This window comes from Polypterus senegalus, chromosome 18, assembly GCF_016835505.1.
Source record: "Polypterus senegalus isolate Bchr_013 chromosome 18, ASM1683550v1, whole genome shotgun sequence".
NCBI lineage: Eukaryota > Metazoa > Chordata > Cladistia > Polypteriformes > Polypteridae > Polypterus > Polypterus senegalus.
The window spans coordinates 72858029-72876592 of NC_053171.1; the positions used below are offsets into that span (position 1 = coordinate 72858029).

Below are 18564 nucleotides of genomic sequence, written 5' to 3' on the forward strand. Positions count from 1 at the left end.
CTCCCCCATCTGTTATAACAATAAAAAAAGGATTATTGAGCTTTACTGAAACCTTCCTGTCCTTTCTGTGTGTTTCACGTTTTTCTGCCTATTGTGGGGTTTTATATGGACTCTAGACAACATCTGTATAGTCCCCAGAATCAAATGACTGATTTTCAACATGAATGGAGTCAAAGTGTGGCACTAGACTCTGCTAGGAGGTGTCATAGGCAGCTGGGTGAATACCTCAGTTTTTCAGTTATTCGCTATACAATTTTCTACATAGTGTTACAAAGAATTTTAATAGAGGGTTTTAGTACAAGTCAGCAATGTTTATGTGTGTTGTCTGTGTATTCTTCTAGTAAAAATTCACAGTGAACACTGATATTGTGAATCCCATCTATCTCTAGTTTGGCAATAGAAGATGTTAGGCGAATGTCATGCACTAGCAGTCAGATTTTGATCCTTGAACTGAAATTAACGGTTTTCCTTGTCCAGGGATTGACTCTTGATAAGCTCTTTGCCTGTTCCTATTGATCATCTAAGCTTTGCTCACTATTGAGATGTCATTAAAAGTAATTATATTCATATTAGTCGGAACTTTTCATTTCCTTTAAAATTGTTTCACTTTTTTGAGTTTTATTTGCAGCATAAGAAAGACCGATGCAGCCCATTCTGCTTTTGGTATGTGACTTTCTTACCAACATAAATAGAGGTGCGTCAGACCTGTACAGCATGATGCCACGTGCCCAAAGTAATGAATGTGTTTCCATTTTGCAGGCAGACAAGAGAGCTCATCACAATGCACTTGAGCGAAAGCGTAGGGACCACATCAAGGACAGCTTTCACAGTCTTAGAGACTCTGTTCCTGCACTACAAGGAGAAAAGGTATGAGCAGCCCTCCAACTGGGTCTTGTTTTTTATTTTTTAGTCTTGTAGCACATCACTAAATGGAGTCTACTTTGTTTTGAGCCTTTCAGGGTATGAATTACACAGTGTACTTGGTGGGATGGTATGGTGCAACAACAGTATCAGTTCTGAGGAAAAAAAAATGAGCATCACCCATAGGAATTTTTTTAAAATGGTAATTCTAAAACACATTATGACATGGTGCGGATCAAGAGCCCATGATGAGCACCTGCAGTATTACTCGGCTGGTGTGCACTAGAGCAGTACGCAGTGGAAGAATGTTTTATACAAAAACAGGCAATCAGGGTGATTGAATAAAGTACTTGTTCTCATTATCAAGCTTATTGAAGTCTGAAAGATTCTGAAGTTGCTCCTTTGTCATAAGCAGAGTAAATTTGCTTGTTTCTTTAAGAAGATGAGATGGCACACTTGGCCAGTAGGAGTATGACTCGCACAACACATCTTCATGAAAGATGAGACAAGAACTGCTACTGCTTGTAGCTCCATACTCCCAGTGACTCCATAAAGAGACCTTTACATGTAGAAAGTATGGATTGATGAGCCAATTACATCGCTGCACATTTGACATCTTAGGGCAGGGGTAGCGAACTCCATGCCTCAAGTGCCACAGTGGCTGTGGGTTTTCATTCTTACCATCTTCTTAATTAGTGACCAGTTTTTGCTGCTGATTACTTCTTTTAATTAACTTGACTCAGGGCCCTTAGTTGTTTCTTTTTCTTTAATCAGCAGCCAAACAACAATGAGAAACAAAACAAGCCACCACATGACCAGCTCCCCTGTGCCCATTGCACAATATCTCAAATTAAAGAGAGGTGATGGTCTTGGTAAGGTTGATCTCTCAGGTCACCAAAACATTTTGACAGTGCTCTTAGAATGAACAGAAAAACAACAACAGTTTTTGAAATGTGTGCTGTGGCAGAATGAGAGCAGCAACAAGCCATGGAGTTAAATAACAGGTTTAATTAACAGCAAGAATTGGCTTCTCATTAAGAATTTGATTGGAGTGAAATTGGTTGGAGTTTGAAGCCCCAGTTTAGCTGGTTGTCTGTTAGCTCGTTTCACATCTCATTTCTGCTTGGCTGTCCTTTAATGAAGAAAGGAATCAATTCAGAGGGCTGAACTCTTCTAACAGGGCTATTGAAGTGATGGGGGGAAAAAGTTAATTAGCAGTGAAAACTGGTCACTGATTAAGAAAAAGGTTAAAATGAAAACCTGTAGCCACTGCAGCACTCCAGGCCTGGAGTTCACCACCCCTGTCTTAGGGCATCAAGAGGGCTTCTGTATACATTGGATCATTTTCATAAGAGCTACGAGATCTTGACAACCAGGTTTCAAGTCAATTTGTGCATTTAAGTTTTTCAACAAAGCTAGCAATTCCGTCAAGGTTACATTTTATTTTAAGGCTTAGAATGTGTCTCGTTTAACTATATCCCTGAACTTGTTTATTTGTTCATCTATTTAAACTGAAAAAAATCTAATTATAAAAAAGTCAGTAAAGTAATTGAACCCAAAAGTCCTAATTTGTGTTATGATTTACTAAATGTAGAAATGTGCCATAATGTAATTAAAATATGCTTAAACTGGCCGGCACAGTGGTGCAGTGAGGAGAGACCCAGGAGCTCCCTCTGTGGAGTGTACATGTTCTCCCCATATCTGTGTGGGTTTCCTCCCACAGTCTAAAGACATTCAGGTTAAGCGAATTGGTGATGCTAAAATTGGCCTGCCTGTGTGTCTCCTCGCTGCCTTGTGCTCGGTTATTTGCTAGGATAGGCTCCAGCAGCCCCAAAATCTGGCCCTGGATAAGTGGGTTCAGTGAATGGATGGATATGACTAAATTTACCTGCCTTACAAGAAAATTGTAGGCCTTAAATTTTTTTAATTTTCATTGAACTAAGTACATTTCCAAATAATTTGGATGTTTTTGTCAAAATAAGCATGATATTTGTCTTACTGTAGTCCTGAAAAAACATTCACAAAATTATCTGGTCAGATCTGCAAGATAGATTAACAAGTCTTGCTGGAATAAACCTTGCTTTACAATCAAAGCTCAACTTGTTCAGCTATCGTAAAGTGTTTTATCATTAACCCAAGACAGGCTTAGGCGATCTACACTTATACGTGGACTCATGATAAGGAAGCAGCCCCAAGAACCAATCATTGACAACCTCTATCACAGTTCCGGAAACATAATAGAAAGTGCAACATGTAGAACTCGAGTTCTGACAACTTTAAGCATGAAGCTGATGGAATGAACTGTTGTATTATGGGACAGTTCAGAAAAGTTTATTTAATTGTCATAAAATAGAACATATAGCAGAGACAATGGCAATCTTATCAGCAGTTGATCATGAAGTAATACTTAGGATCTGTAAGAAGAGAAAAGGGAATTGCATCTGCTGAGAAAGTGAGTGTGTCAGATTAATGCCTAAGTACATTACGGTTCAAAATTTCTATATTGCTTGTTAAATGTCATTGACATTATTTAAAATATGGTTAGTGTTAAGGTTTGAGTGATCCATTTTGACTTTAATATACTAATTTGTGAATGTTGTACTTCAAACACTTTAAACAATTGTGCCTCACACTAGTACTAGATACTTATTTGGCAGCAAGTGAAAATTACATAAGTGTGCACACACGCATTGCACATTAGCAATCAAAAAGAAAGCTGCCGCATCTGCCACTGGTGTGATGCACCAGTGTCACTCCAGCTGAAGGTGTTTGCCCTCATCAGAATATCCAATAGTATAATGCAACTGGCCATACATGTCCGTATCATTTAAAATACTGACTGATGCACTGCTTACTCAGTTGGCCATGGTTTAGGTATAAGGATTTAAAAAAAAAAAAAAAGATGTCAGTACTTTGACTGTACTTCACCTTTGGCTTTTCCCACCTCTCTATAAGAAATCCTTGAATAATGTACTAAAAAACTCAAGAAAGCTAACTGTAGTAATAAAATGTGAATGAAGACAAATAACAAATTATACATTCAAGCAAATGATCCTCACACACCCCACAAAACTATTAACATAAATCACCACTAATCCACTGCATAATAAATTTTACAATAAACCTACAGAAACGGACAATTCTGGTAAAACAAGAAATAACAGTCGAGTTTAGAAATTTACGGTGTTAAATGTGATATGTGAAAGAGCCAGCAAAGCAAGTGGAACCATCTGTCAGGACCCGACAGGAAAAACTGGTACTGCCTAACCGAGTTTAACTTTGGGGCGCTCCCATTCAGCACTGTCCAGAAAGGGTCCTTCTCTAGCTGTACCCTGAACGCACCACCTAAAGGTGGCCAGGGTGTCTGGTGGCACCAAAACAGGTGTTTATGGCAATCCCTAATACCCATCCGGAAACAACCAGGGTGAAGGGCTGTCGTTAAGTGAAGCCCCACTTACACATATGTATCAGAACAACAAAACAAAACTACAGCTCAGGTGACAGTGCCACCATGCCATGCTCAAAGCATCTTAACTTTTTATGTATTGTGTGTAACCTCAAACATCTACAATATGTATATGAAAATCACCAGTTCAGGTAATGGACCGTACTTTCCAATTTGTACGATGAGTGATTTATATTTCACAGGCAGATTCTAAATTATTAAACAATCTATATTTTTAATATCTTACTAGTGGGGGTATATGGAGGTGGAAATACAATTAATTATTGAGGTATGCAATTGAATGTCTTTAATAGATACTACTTTTGTGTACTAATACTTTAGCGTTAGAGGCTTACTGACTGAGAATTGGAGCTTCTTATAAATGATGAATTTAACTAGGGCTGCAACTAATGATTATTTTGATGATCAATTAATCTAACCATTATTTTGTTGATTAATCAATTAGTTCGGTTGTAAAAAAAATAATTTGCAGTTAAACACAAAGGGCATAAAATGGAACTTTTCACCAAATAAACATATTTCTATAAATTTTAAGAAATCTATTTTTTAATGAACTGCTTTAAACAAAATATAGGATTTTATACAACATTTATGTAATAATACATTGAAAATAAATAGAAATAAAATACCCAGTAGCACATCTGGTTGTGCAATGAACACACACAATATTTCCTTAAAAACACAACTGTTTTCAATAAATTAGCTAAACTTGCAATTTCCATATGCATCCAGAATCACAAAAAACCCACTGTGGTGGGCTGGTGCCCAGCCCTGGGGTTTGTTCCTGCCTTGCGCCCTGTGTTGGCTGGGATAGGCTCCAGCAGACTCCCGTGACCCTGTAGTTAGGATATAGCAGGTTAGACAATGACTGACTGACAATAAACCCACACTTCAAAAATTAAACATGAAATGTAGGCTTTTTTTCATTTTCTGTGAAAAAGGTCTATTGGCAAAGCATCGTTTAATATCTGACCACCACAACAACACAGAAGAATCTGCTACACAATCATGACTTGTTTTTTATTTATTTTTTTTAAGTCTGCTGTAATGTTTGAAATTAGTTGTGATATGTTACGGAGGAGGCCCCGGGGAAGACCCAGGACACGCTGGAGGGACTATGTCTCCCGGCTGGCCTGGGAACATCTTGGAATTCTCCCGGAAGAGCTAGAAGAAGTGGCCGGGGAGAGGGAAGTCTGGGCCTCTCTGCTCAAGCTGCTGCCCCCGCGACCCGACCTTGGATAAGCGGAAGAGGATGGATGGATGGATGTATGTTAGGGAAATGTCCAGACTGTTTTCCTTTTTCAGTAAGGCAAGTGGTTTCATTAGTGTGAAACTCATGTAATTTGTCAAGTTAATTGTAACAGATAATTCATCTTTTTGCATCATCTTTGGTCCTGTTTGTGTTTGGAAACTTTTTTACCAGTGCAGATTCTTTGGTACACTTGCTTGCAGCCAACACGCCGTCTCAGCCTGCTGCTTGTCATTTGCTATCAGGTGTGTTTGAAACTGTGTGATCCGGCCACAGAATCTGTTTTACTGGCTACGCTAGGCTTGCTGTAGCAGCACTTTTAGATTATCGTGCCTTCTTTCCAGATTGTATAAAAGCCATTTGAAGGCCAGTAGCCAACTATTTTGGAACTTTCCACCCCGCTCCTGTGTTTTTACTCTGAATGAGTGGTAAACCTGTCAGTCGCAGTTGATGAGCTGTGGGATTCACTCTTGCTGAGATTTTCATTTCCTTTGCACACAATACGGGGAAGTTTTCTGACAGGGACTTTTTTTTCTGACAGCATCCCTTTTTTTTGTAAACACATACATGCTGATGTTATACCTGTTTACCAGCATGTAATGCAGCACTATAACTTAGCGGACTGACCATGTCAAAAGAAAAAGAAAAAAAACAAATATGGCAAGTAAAAATATGAGCATGTACTAGCTAGTGGGCAAAAACTGTCACAGAAGCTAGTGTTTTATTTGCATTATAGGAGGATGGACTATGACTCAAATTATTCCTCACTTCAAACCGAAAGTCATGTCATTATGCCTAACCTAGCAAACACTGCGTTATGTATTTGTATCGCGTTAACATTCCACTTCTAGTGATAACAGTGAGTCTTCCTCTTCCACAGAGCTTGTAATTGTACGTTTCCTGTTCAAATGTTTGTGCATCTTCATTGTGCTCTCCTTCCAAACAAGATCAGACCAACACATTTTACAACACACCTTCTTTTCCGTCGTTCAGAGTAAAGTGTTCCCAAGCTCTGGAAGTCTCAGGTTGTACTGTGTTTTTTGCCACTGGCTTATAGTCTGCCTTTTTTCAAATATGTTCACAACTGATTGGAGTAGTGATGCAATTGTGTGGCACAGCGTGCTTGGCCTAATGACATAACCAACTAATCGATGAAAGTGATTGTTGCCAACATTTTTAATAATTGATGTTGATTAGTTGTTGCAGCTATAAATTTAACATTATGAAACACACCTCTCCTAAATCTTTTTTTACTATCATATCATTTCATTTTGCCAAGCAATGACAAAAAAGACTGTTGAAGACAAATGGAGTAATAATTTAAATGCAGTATATTAATAATTGTCTTTTTTTTAAATGACAGTGTAGATTTTAATGTTTTCCCATTTCTTTTAAAGAATATATTAGAATAATTTAAATGATAATAGAAATAGGTAAGGAGCAACATTAAATATGCTTAAAAAAAAAAAACCTGTTAAAAGGGGGAGATGTGACGCTTGCGTACCTGGGATACCATGTGTAACTTGCCCTAATCCTAATTCAGCTAAAATTAGCTCAATTTATTGATTTAAGCAAGGCGAATTTGCTAAGCGCAGTGGAATACTCCAGTGGTCTCAGACTTTGTAACGTCAGTCACCTGAGTCCAATAGTTTCTTTACTTGCATTGACGTAAGTGAAGCTTTTGATGTTTTTACATGTGTGAGGCTAATCTAAATTTCACTGTATTCTCTTGCCTGCTTTATTGAGAGAATGTGGTGCCAATATGAAATCCAAGAGCTGGGATGTGTGCTGCACATGACGTGTGAAAAATGATAACAAAAGTCATAAAATGTTGAAGGGAAGTTCAGGCTCATTAACTCCAAGCCAGGCATGGTTTGGGATGTCAGCTTCCTCAACCACTGGCATGCAACAGGGCTATATAAAGCAATTTATCACACCCAGCCAGCATTCACTCATTTAAACTCAAGGAAAAACATTTTAATTTACTGCACTGAATGTTGACACTTTATCAACTGATTTGGCAGGCCACATCTTCCCTGAAGGAAAACACACATTCAAGCCAAACTATACTATACTATGGGTCAGATAGGCATTTTTATAGTTTGTGGTGTGTGTTTGTATATATGTGTGTTTTTATTTTTTATACATAATAATAATAATAAAAATTCTGATTCCTAGCCTTTGCTTAGCATTTCCCATCCCAGTAGTGGAAAACCAAAAATACCAGAAGCAAGAGTGAATCTGAAGCAACAACAATAACAACATTTATTTATATAGCACATTTTCATACAAAAAATAGCTCAAAGTGCTTTACATAATGAAGAAAAGAAAAATAAAAGACAAAATAAGAACTTAAAATAAGACAACATTAGTTAACATAGAAAAGGAGTAAGGTCCGATGGCCAGGGTGGACAGAAAAAACAGGTAAAAAATTCCAAACAGCTGGAGAAAAAAAAAAAAAATCTGCAGGAGTTCCTGGGCACTGGACCGCCCAGTCCCCACTGGGCATTCTACCTAACATAAATGAAATAGTCCACTTTAGTTAGGGTTCTCACGGAGTCACTTGATGTTGATGATCATACAGACTTCTGACTTTTAATCCATCCATCATTTTTGGAACATCATGGTGCTTTGAGTAGATGCGCCACCACCAAAAGGATACCGGAAAAGGAAACAGAAGAGAGAGCAGGGGATAGTACAGATAAGCACGCCATTCCTGAGCCAAAACAGCCTAGTCTAATCTATTTTTTGTAATTGACCCATATTTAATATCTCTGATCCACCCAAACCATCACTTTACATTAATGTATTTTCTGCATCTACTGTCCACCTCCCTAGTCATGTAGAATTGTTGTGTTAGTGTTAGACAACCAGAAAAGGTCTGTTCTGTCAGATCCTGTTCTTTGGTTTTCAGGTGTCATTGGAGCCAGTCTCTTTATCAGTGGCGAGTTTCAGTTTAGAACCTTGTACTTTGATTTGGTTCATTTAGAGTTGATCTCTGTTGGGACAAGGCTTCCCTAAACTCCATCCATAGGGTAGCATTCAGTGTATTTTAAGTAGCATTCAAACTCCTGTGACAAACTGAAAGGAAAGGTTAGTATTTTTCTTTTACCTTTATTATTTTTGGGGTTTTTTTGTCTCAAGTTGTGTAGCTATGACAAGTGTTGATCGGTTAAATTTGCCAAAGCTCTTTTTGTATCGAATATGCTGAGTTCAACAGTGACCTTGTTTGCTGAATGTTGTTCTGAAAACATGTGGATGGCTTAGACAAACATTTTTTCCCCAGTGCCCCATGATGCTTTTCAAAGCCAGTGTGATATCACAGAGCTGTAGCAGCTATTTGCAGAATGCCTTTTGAAGTATGTCTGCCACTCTCCACGGAGAAAACTGTGCATTTACTATCTTACTACAAAAAGTAAAGATCAACGTAAGCCCAGCACTTCCAGGGCTTGTTACACAAATCAGGGTCTGTTTATCACAATTGTCCCTGTCCCCATAGTAATCCCTGTTTTAATAAATATTTGTTTTAAAAATGCCCAAGCATAGCATGTCAAATTGAGTGCACTTTGGGGAATACTTATTTATATTTGTTGTACAGTGTTCAGTGGATGCAGTGGATTCTTCATGATTGACAGGAGTTTGCTTAGTGCCCGTCGCTCTGCCACAGATGTTAAACTATCAAACTTTACTCCTACAATAGAGCCTGCCTTCTTAACAAGTTTGTCCAGGCATGAGGCATCTTTCATCTTTATGCTGCCTCCCCAGCACACCACTGCATAGAAGAGGGCACACGCCACAACTGTCTGGTAGAACATCTGCAGCATCTTATTGCAGATGTTGAAGGACACCAACCTTCTCAGAAAGTATAGTCGGCTCTGACCTTTCTTACATAGAGCATCAGTATTGGCAGTCCAGTCCAATTTGTCATCCAGCTGCACTCCCAGGTATTTATAGGTCTGCACACAGTCACCTCTGATGATCACAGGGTCCATGAGGGGCCTGGGCCTCCTAAAATCCACCACCAGCTCCTTGGTTTTGCTGGTGTTCAGGTGTAAGTGGTTTGAGTCGCACCATTTAACAAAGTCTTTGATTAGCTTCCTGTACTCCTCCTCCTGCCCACTCCTGATGCAGCCCACAATAGCAGTGTCATCAGCGAACTTTTGCACGTGACAGGACTCCGAGTCATATTGGAAGTCTGATGTATATAGATTGAACAGGACCGGAGAAAGTACAGTCCCTGCGGCGCCCCTGTATTGCTGAACACTATGTCAGACCTGCAGTTCCCAAGACGCACATACTGAGGTCTGTCTGTAAGATAGTCCACGATCCATGCCACCAGGTGTGAGTCTACTCCCATCTCAGTCAGCTTGTCTCTAAGGAGCAGAGGTTGGATGGTGTCTTTGTTTTGCAAATGTGTGAATCAGGACAGGCAGCAAACAGCCTGCTCACTCATCCCCCACTGAGGCAGCTAAAGTGAAGTCAGATGCTGAAGTCTCTTTATCTGAGGGTTAGGTGTCTGGAATTGTATAGGATAACTAATATACTGTTACTTGGAATAGTACATACAGTTCATGTGTGTTCCGTGTCCACAATGATCTGTTTAAATATAGAATGACAGAGGAAATGCGAGGCAAGAAATGCTGAACACACAGGTAAAACAGAAAATGTTTTCATATGTAATAGTAATAACATAATTTTGATGTGAAGTGTAGGATGTGTGAAGACTGAAACCCAAATATCCAATAAACTCTTTCAAAAAGGTGTAACAAAACAAGTATGCTTTTATTCAAGAATATGACTGAAGAAAAAGAAATTATTCAGTTTACAGTATATGTTACTGGCAATATGTAAAAACTGAAGCCCAACTATCAATCGATGTGAAGCAGACACGTCCGCTTGGCTGGTGCAGAGGTAAGGACTGCTCTCTCATAGTCAAGAGGTGGCTGGTTCCATCCCAGGCCCTCCTTGCATTTACCATTTTGAGTAGTGAGCTGCTGTTATTTTTACTATTATATAATAAAAACATACATTGAATTTTAGTCTGTAACAGCTGGTGTAAATTTATGGTACTTGTAGAAGTTAAAGCTGAAAGGATGAAAACAGAGAGACATGCGCAGATCGATCATTTCTTCTTACTGTGTTGCTGAGCAAACAGACACCGCGATGTCTGTAGTGGATGTTATTTTTCCTTGCACACGGACAGTCACATCAATATGTCATTTGAACGATTTTTTTATTCAAGAATAAAACTGAATAAAAAAAATCCTTCAAATGACACTTTTCCTCGCATTTGAACATTCACATCAACGTAACATCTTTTACAAGTACCATAAATATACACAGGATATTACAGATTCACATCAAATATACATTTTTATTATGTGAAAATTAAAGGTAACTACTCAAAGTGCTAAATGCAGAGACGACTGGGGATTTGAACTTATTACCTCGCCATTGTTAAACAGTAGCTTATCCACTGCAGCATCTGCACAGATCTCTACAGAGCAGCATTACCACTGTGAAAAGTGAAACGTGCAAGCACATACATATGCAAACGTTTTTTACTTTGTACCAACTGATGGTTGGGTTTCAGCAACATGTCAATTGAACAATTTATTTTTCTTTGGTTTTACTCTTGAATAAAAGCATACTTGTCTTGTTAAACCGTTTGTGAAAGTGTTTCTTGGATATTTGAGGTTCAGTCTTAACACATCCTACACTTCATGTTAAACTTTTCTCGTTATCACTATATCACATGAAAACATTTTCTGTTTTAGCTGTGTGTTCAGCATTTCTTGCCTCATATTTCCTCTATCATTCTATATTTACACAGATCGTTGTAGACACCGAACACACATGAACTGTATGTATTTCAAATCACAATTTTTCATTACCTATACAATTCCTTACAAATGCATTGCCAGATAAACACTTCAACACAGACTTGAACTGTGAGGATTGCAGCAGGGTGATGCCTTCTTCTGGGTGAATGGTTGGAGGGGGTGTAGCAAGCTGCGTTCTGCTAAACCACACATTTGCAAGCAAAATGAGGGCTATTAGTGCAGTGATAAGGAGCCAAGAGGTTCTTGGCTTATGTCAGGAAAATTTAAGAACGTCAGGGGCAAGGAAAAAAACTGTAAACTTAAGGGATTTTAGTGTTAAGCAAAGCACAGACAGTACAGAATAGGTATGCTGGTCACTGCTTACATTCCTGTGTCAATGTGACTAGCGGAAGACCAAATCACGTTAGTGTAGCTTTGTTATATACTCCTCAATTCAGCCTACAGATGAAGAGAAGGAGACGATTGGTTACACTAGTTGTCCCCAGCTAGTCAATGGGAGACATGGCAATGCTTTGCTCATAAGGCAAATGAAAAGGTGAACCTGAAGATTTTACAGTAGTCCAGAATATCCTGTTTGCAATGATGGAGCTTCAAAGCTTGTCTCCCCCAAACTGTGGAACACATCAAACCTTTACAAGCATTTATCCTTTGCACATCTTGATGTCTCCCAGGAGTTCAAAACTCAACAGATGACTAATGAAATTTACGGTAAAAATAAGAAATACATCAGTGTTTGCTTTTCAAGAAGTCATATGCACAGAAACAAACACAAACTTGTTCAAGCCTAATCACTGTGGTTCTGTCGGCTACCGTACTCCATGACATTAAAGATTAATGAGGTCTATATGTTGCATTCAGTTTTAATTACAGTAATTATTTGTGATTTATGGGGGTTAGGGGCACAGGACCCCCATGAAAGCGAAATGTAGTGAATATGTTTTGGGTCTATGATTACTCTCTATTCCAAGTTTATTGAGCTAAATAAGATTCTAAAAGTTGCAAGAAACGCAGATGATGGAGGTATAATTGTGAAACGAAATCCCTTGTGAACAGCCTCTTAAAGTTATGTAAAGTTTTGTCCTAATGTGATGCCGAAGATTTGTAGAAGTTGGGGGCATTCCCAGGTGAATTTGTTTTCCAACCCAGACAAAATCACACAAACAAAAACATAAATACAGAGAAAACTGTAAGCCGACAATATGTAATTATGCAGTGAAATGCTGAAACCCAAAAGACATCACCATCTATGATGCTAACTGTTTGTTACGGCTCAACTTTTAAAACCAGCATCCTCCTCTTTCACCCAGCAACCCTCAGTGGTGTAGTACTCGTCCAGTCTAGTTAGGTCTGTGTTTTTATATGCAAATGGTCACATAACTCCCAAAATAATTTGCATTTAATTATTGATGACAAAACCCACAAATCATAAACCTGTAGTTTGCATTTCTCTAATAATATCTATGAAACCCAAAAGGGCGATTTGAAAAGGTGTCAGGTAGGATGTTTGTCCCTGCCTTCTGCTGATTTCTTTGAAACTGTCTTATGAGGAGGGAGTTCAGCTATTAAACATATTTTATCCATTATTCTGTTACTACAGTCAATGTTTAGCTTTAAGTAATTTCTTTGGAAGAAAAATATTTATCACAAAATAAAAAGAAATATTAATTAAGTTATCCATTTTTTACTTCTGTATTGTTATTGGTACTGGTACCAAAGTTAAAATTTTAGTATCATTCCAACACTACTTGGCTATTAAAGTAAAGCTCTAGCAAAAATGATTATTTTTTTAATTTGTGGAGAATGGATATAAAAAAAATTCTGATAGAGCAGTAGAAAGCAGCACTGGAAAACGGCAAACAATATCATAAACATCCATGAAATAAATCCCCCATTATTTGTGCTGCATAATCCATATGTCAAGTCATTCCGGCACATGCTCACAACAGCTGTATTGTTCGTATGTTTTCACCTGTAAACCTGCCAGATGAGTGATTTGTAGCCAGAACTAAAACAAGCCAGACATAAATGTCTGGGATCAAGGAGTGCTCAAAACTAAACTAAACTTGGTAACTAAATGCCAGTTTAGATTTCACACAAACAAGTGACAGCAATTGTGTAAGAGCAGATAAAGAAAGAGGTGAGTGAGGAGGTCCCCGTGTTTAACTAGTATGCTGGACATTTACAAAGACAGAGACAAGTGTGAATTTCTCACCACCTTCTATGGTTTGGTTGCACTCTCCACACTTGCAGTCCTCTTCTTGAGGCCATCTGCTGTTTCTGTTATATTGAGCGATTCTGGCTGTGTGTGGAAACCATGTTAGTGATTCATCCTACCTTTATAACACATGTAGTGATTGCCCTGGAGGTTGACTCTTATTATCTGATTATTTACAGACCTTATTGACCTCCCAAGTGACATTTCTGGCACATGAGCTCATTTTAAATGTGCCTATTTTTTTCTACTGCATGCAAAAAAGGTGACAAATACCTGCTTATTTTAGAATGTCAGATTGTTTTGGGTTATGCAACTATTTCCTAATAAAAATTAAAAAGTAACTACTATTCCTTTTTTTTTTTTCAAGCTGTGTATTCCTTAACCTGCTTTATTTAGAGTTAATATTTTCTTTTGTCAAGCTGATTGTTAACTGTGTTCCTTTTACTTTGCCTAAATAAATGATAATTATTTTCTCAATGAAGACAAATTTAACAGCAGGTAATGCTATGATGTTTGTGAGTGTGGTTGAAAATAATGAGGGAAGAAATTAGCAGCCATAATTTGTAATGCCCCAAAAGTTGGACAAGTGTACAGGAATAAAGAAATTTAACTGAACAAAGTGTCTAGCCATGGCAGAGAGTCTGTAAAATTCTCATCTGAATGAAGGGGCTTTGAACATGTTCTGGCAGGCTATAAAAAGGAGGTAATGGTAGTTTAAGTGTATCATTGTTTAATTGTATATTGCTAATTTAGAAAATAGTAAAATGTTTATAATGTATTGAGTGATAGAAAAATGTATGATTCAAAACATTTATTGCGTAATGTGTTTTAGTTTGTAATGTTGCTGACAGCCCTCTATCAAACAGGCCTCTCGAGCTCAAATCCTAGACAAAGCTACAGAATACATCCAGTACATGAGACGGAAAAATCACACACACCAGCAAGACATTGACGACCTGAAGAGACAAAACGCCTTGCTGGAGCAACAAGGTGAGACGACCCTTCTGTTTGACCTGCTACTGTCTTCTCTTTTTAAGCCATTGCTCAAGTACATGGGCTGAGATTAAATGTGTGCTCATTCAAAATTAAATGTTCTAACTACTTATAAAAACAAAAAAATAATGATGATAATGTATATTGTGCCCTGTGAGATGGAAATTATCATGTTTACGTCTATGATTGCTATGATAAAGCAGGATAATGAGAAAGAGAAAGTGCCAAGAAATCCTCATACTATGTCTTTAGCTATTTGTGAAAATGGATTTGCATTGGTAACAAAAGTTAAGGAGAAATTGACTTACTGGGTTCTTGAGACTTCATCAGGCATTTCTCAAGAAGCACATACTGTACATGTGACTGTCATGATTTTGATGAGGGAGATCATCAGTGTGTTCTGGGGGTGACTTACAGTTTGAATGGTGTGGCCTGTAGGGGACACCACTGAGCCCCAAAACCCTGAACACCATTACATCACAACAGTCTCAATGCAAGTAAACGTTTTGTTTTCAGGAAATGCCTTCAGACAGGTCTTAATCTACAAAATACAATAGAATATCGTTCCTTTCTCTTTTCACCATCTCCACACCTCCCAGCCAAGCTTTGTCCTTCCTCCCCACACAACTCCCAACTCACTTAACTGAGTTGGATCTGCTTCCTTTATCCCAGACCCAGGAGTGCCATCACCGTGCACTCAGGAAGCATTTGAACAGCCTCTCTAAAACAAAGAATGCTCCTTCCCACAACACCCCAAGGGCATCTTCCATGGGACTACAACTCCCATGCAGCCCTGCAGGTGTGCACGAGCCCATGGGCGATCCACCAGAGAGATTAGAACATTAGAACGCTCTAGACGAGAACAGGCCATTTAGCCCAACAAAGCTCGCCAGTCCTATCCACTTATTTCTTCCAAGAAAACATCAAGTCCAGTTTTGAAAGTCCCTAACGTCTTACTGTCTACCACACTACTTGGTAGCTTATTCCAAGTGTCTATCGTTCTTTGTGTAAAGAAAAACTTCCTAATGTTTGTGCGAAATTTACCCTGAACAAGTTTCCAACTGTGTCCCCGTGTTCTTGATGAACTCATTTTAAAATACAAGTCTCGATCCACTGTACTAATTCCCTTCATAATTTTAAACACTTCAATCATGTCACCTCTTAATCTTCTTTTGCTTAAACAGTAAAGGCTCAGCTCCTTTAATCTTTCTTTATAATTCAACTCCTATAGCCCTGGAATCAGCCTAGTCGCTCTTCTCTGGACCTTTTCTAGTGCTGCTATGTCCTTTTTGTAGCATGGAGACCAAAACTGCACACAGTACTCAAGATGAGGCCTCACCAGTGCATTATAAAGGTTGAGCAGAACCTCCTTGGACTTGTACTCCACACGTCAGGGCGCTATATAACCTGACATTCTGGAAGCCTTCTTAATGGCTTCTGAACACTGTCGGGAAGTCGATAGCTTAGAGTCCACTACGACTCCTAAATCCTAATAAGGTGTACTCTCGATTTTCTGACCACCCATTGTGTATTCAAACCTAACATTTTTACTTCCTATGTGTAATACTTTACATTTACTGACATTAAATTTCATTTATCACAAATCTGCCCAATTCTGTATGCTATCCAAGTCTTTCTGTAATGATATAACGGATTCCAAATTATCTGCTAATCCACCTATCTTGGTATCATCTGCAAACTTAACCAGCTTATTACTTATATTCCTATGTAAATCATATATATATAAATATATATATATATATATATATATATATATATATATATATATATATATATAACAGTGGCCCTGGCACTGACCTCTGCTGGTCACCACTCTTAACATCGGCCAGTTCTGATGAGGTTCCTCGCACCATCACCCTCTGCTTCCTGTGTCTGAGCCAATTCTGCACCCATCTAAAAACATCCTGAACTCCCACTTCTTTTAATTTGATGCCCAACCTCTCATGTGGCACCTCATCAAATGCTTTCTGAAAGTCCAGATAAATAATATCATAAGCTCCACTTTGATCGTATCCTTTTGTTGCCTCCTCATAGAATTCCAGCATGTTAGTAAAACACGACCTCCCTCTTCTGAACCCATGCTGACTGTTCAGAATAACTCCTGTCCTTGCCATGTGTGGCTCAATGCTGCTGCTGCCTGTCACCCTGGGTGTGCATATGGCCCAAGAGGCTGGTTCCATCTCTCCTTCCAGCAAGAATTAATACTGAAGAGCCAGCAGCTGATTCCATATGATTCCTACGGATATGTATGGCCCATCTTGGGTGGGTTCCTGCCCTTTAGACTAGTGCTGCTGACCCCATCATTTAGATTAGACAGGCTTATTTTATTGCTCTTATTGGCAGTGGCACAGTTTGACACCTGTCAGTCATATGTATGCCATTAGCTGCATCTATGTGTGTCATACTGTGCCATGTTTAGTTTAGAACCCTTTAACTGATCTAAATGGCCAAACAGTGGTGCGATGATGTTTAGAATTATGTAATTGTTTTCCCTTTTTCCCCTCTCCCAGTTCGAGCACTGGAAAAAGCAAAGGGAAACGCTCAACTGCAGGCCAACTACTCGTCTTCAGAGAGCAGCCTATACACCAACCCAAAGGGCAGTGCAGTTTCTGCCTTCGATGGAGGCTCCGATTCAAGCTCCGAGTCAGAGACAGAACCTCATCCCAGAAAGAAGTTTCGAGTAGAAGCCAGTTAAAGTGTGGACTGGCCATAAACTGGGTGTGCTTTTATTAGAAACTATTGTGTATGAATTTCTGTTTTAAGTTTGTCTTTTAATTCTCAATGCCATTTTTGTTTTGTATTTTTTTTTCTGTTTTTGTTTGGCCCATCTGTTTCTAACGAAAGAAGAAATCTATAAATGTCGGTGAGAACAGCCAGCAGTTTGTCACCGTTGATAATCCCACCCTAACGTCACTGTGACAACTTTTGCATGAAGTGCAGCCTTTGACGTTTCTGCTGTACTCTGTTGAAGAATGAAGGGAGAACCTTTCTGAATTTGACGTGTTTTCAGTTCATAATCGCATTTATACCCAAAGCCTGATCTGATGGCGATCCTCAAAAGTAAAAGCAGGTGACAGGGAAAAAGAAAATGTCTTAAAGAGGCCTCTGTGTGTATGTAACTTTTCAAAAATGTTTACTTTTTCTTCTTCTATTGTCCATTAACGTTTGCCACTTTTTTGTATTTTGTAATTAATGAAAATGTAGGAAAAAAAATAGCAAGCCCTTCTATTAATGCTGAATGTGATGGAAATGCTGTCCACTTGGTCATGTGTCACATTTTTGTTTTTCTGTTTGTCAGAGTGTTGTGCATTACACTGTAAAATCTTATGTAGCAGATTATTATTATTTTTTTTTGTTTGTTTTTTTAACTAGCCTCCTTTTTTCTGTCTGGGGGTTGTTCTCCTTTTTCCTCATTTTAAGACTCACGTAGTGTGTATTAAATAGCTCTTTGTTCATGTTTGTTCCATTCCATGGAAATTACAGGTATGTTGTACATACTGCCAGTTGTCTTGCAAGGTAAGGCTTACCTTTACTATGAGACTATAAATAAAACTATTTTATCCTTTACATTGAGATTTGTGTGTCCTGCCCTCTTCATGAGACTCCTTTGAGATGTTCAAGCACCTTTTATGAACACAGGCTGTCTCTAATGTGCATACTGGTGTTTAAAGAAAACCTGTAGCAGTGGAGAGCTGGGAAGGAATGCTCTTAAAATAGTAAGTGGCATCTTCATGACATACACTGTGTTGGTTCCTGAAACATTTTTGGTGATTTATGCTGAACAGGGATATCATGTCAGAATCTGGAGAAACATGATGTGGACTTTTCTTGTTTCGACTTCTTGATGTGGACACACGGTATTCGATCCACTGAGCTCAAAGTGTTTTACTACCAATTTTCATTCCTGTTCCATGTC

The 18564-nt window shown here is 38.6% G+C and overlaps 1 protein-coding gene across 2 annotated transcripts in view; it reads left to right on the forward strand.

Moving 5' to 3' along the window:
• max (myc associated factor X) overlaps nucleotides 1-18215 on the forward strand; it is a 49530-nt gene extending 31315 nt beyond the window's left edge. Inside the window, exons 2-4 of one of the 2 annotated variants that reach the window (XM_039742297.1) lie at nucleotides 760-867; nucleotides 14486-14624; nucleotides 17159-18215. In XM_039742297.1, coding sequence (XP_039598231.1) covers nucleotides 760-867; nucleotides 14486-14624; nucleotides 17159-17343 — 432 coding nt within the window. In that variant the 3' untranslated portion in view covers nucleotides 17344-18215. The remainder of the gene's footprint in view (nucleotides 1-759; nucleotides 868-14485; nucleotides 14625-17158) is intronic. The other variant, XM_039742298.1, reaches the window with a different exon arrangement.
• Nucleotides 18216-18564: the final 349 nt, after the last annotated feature.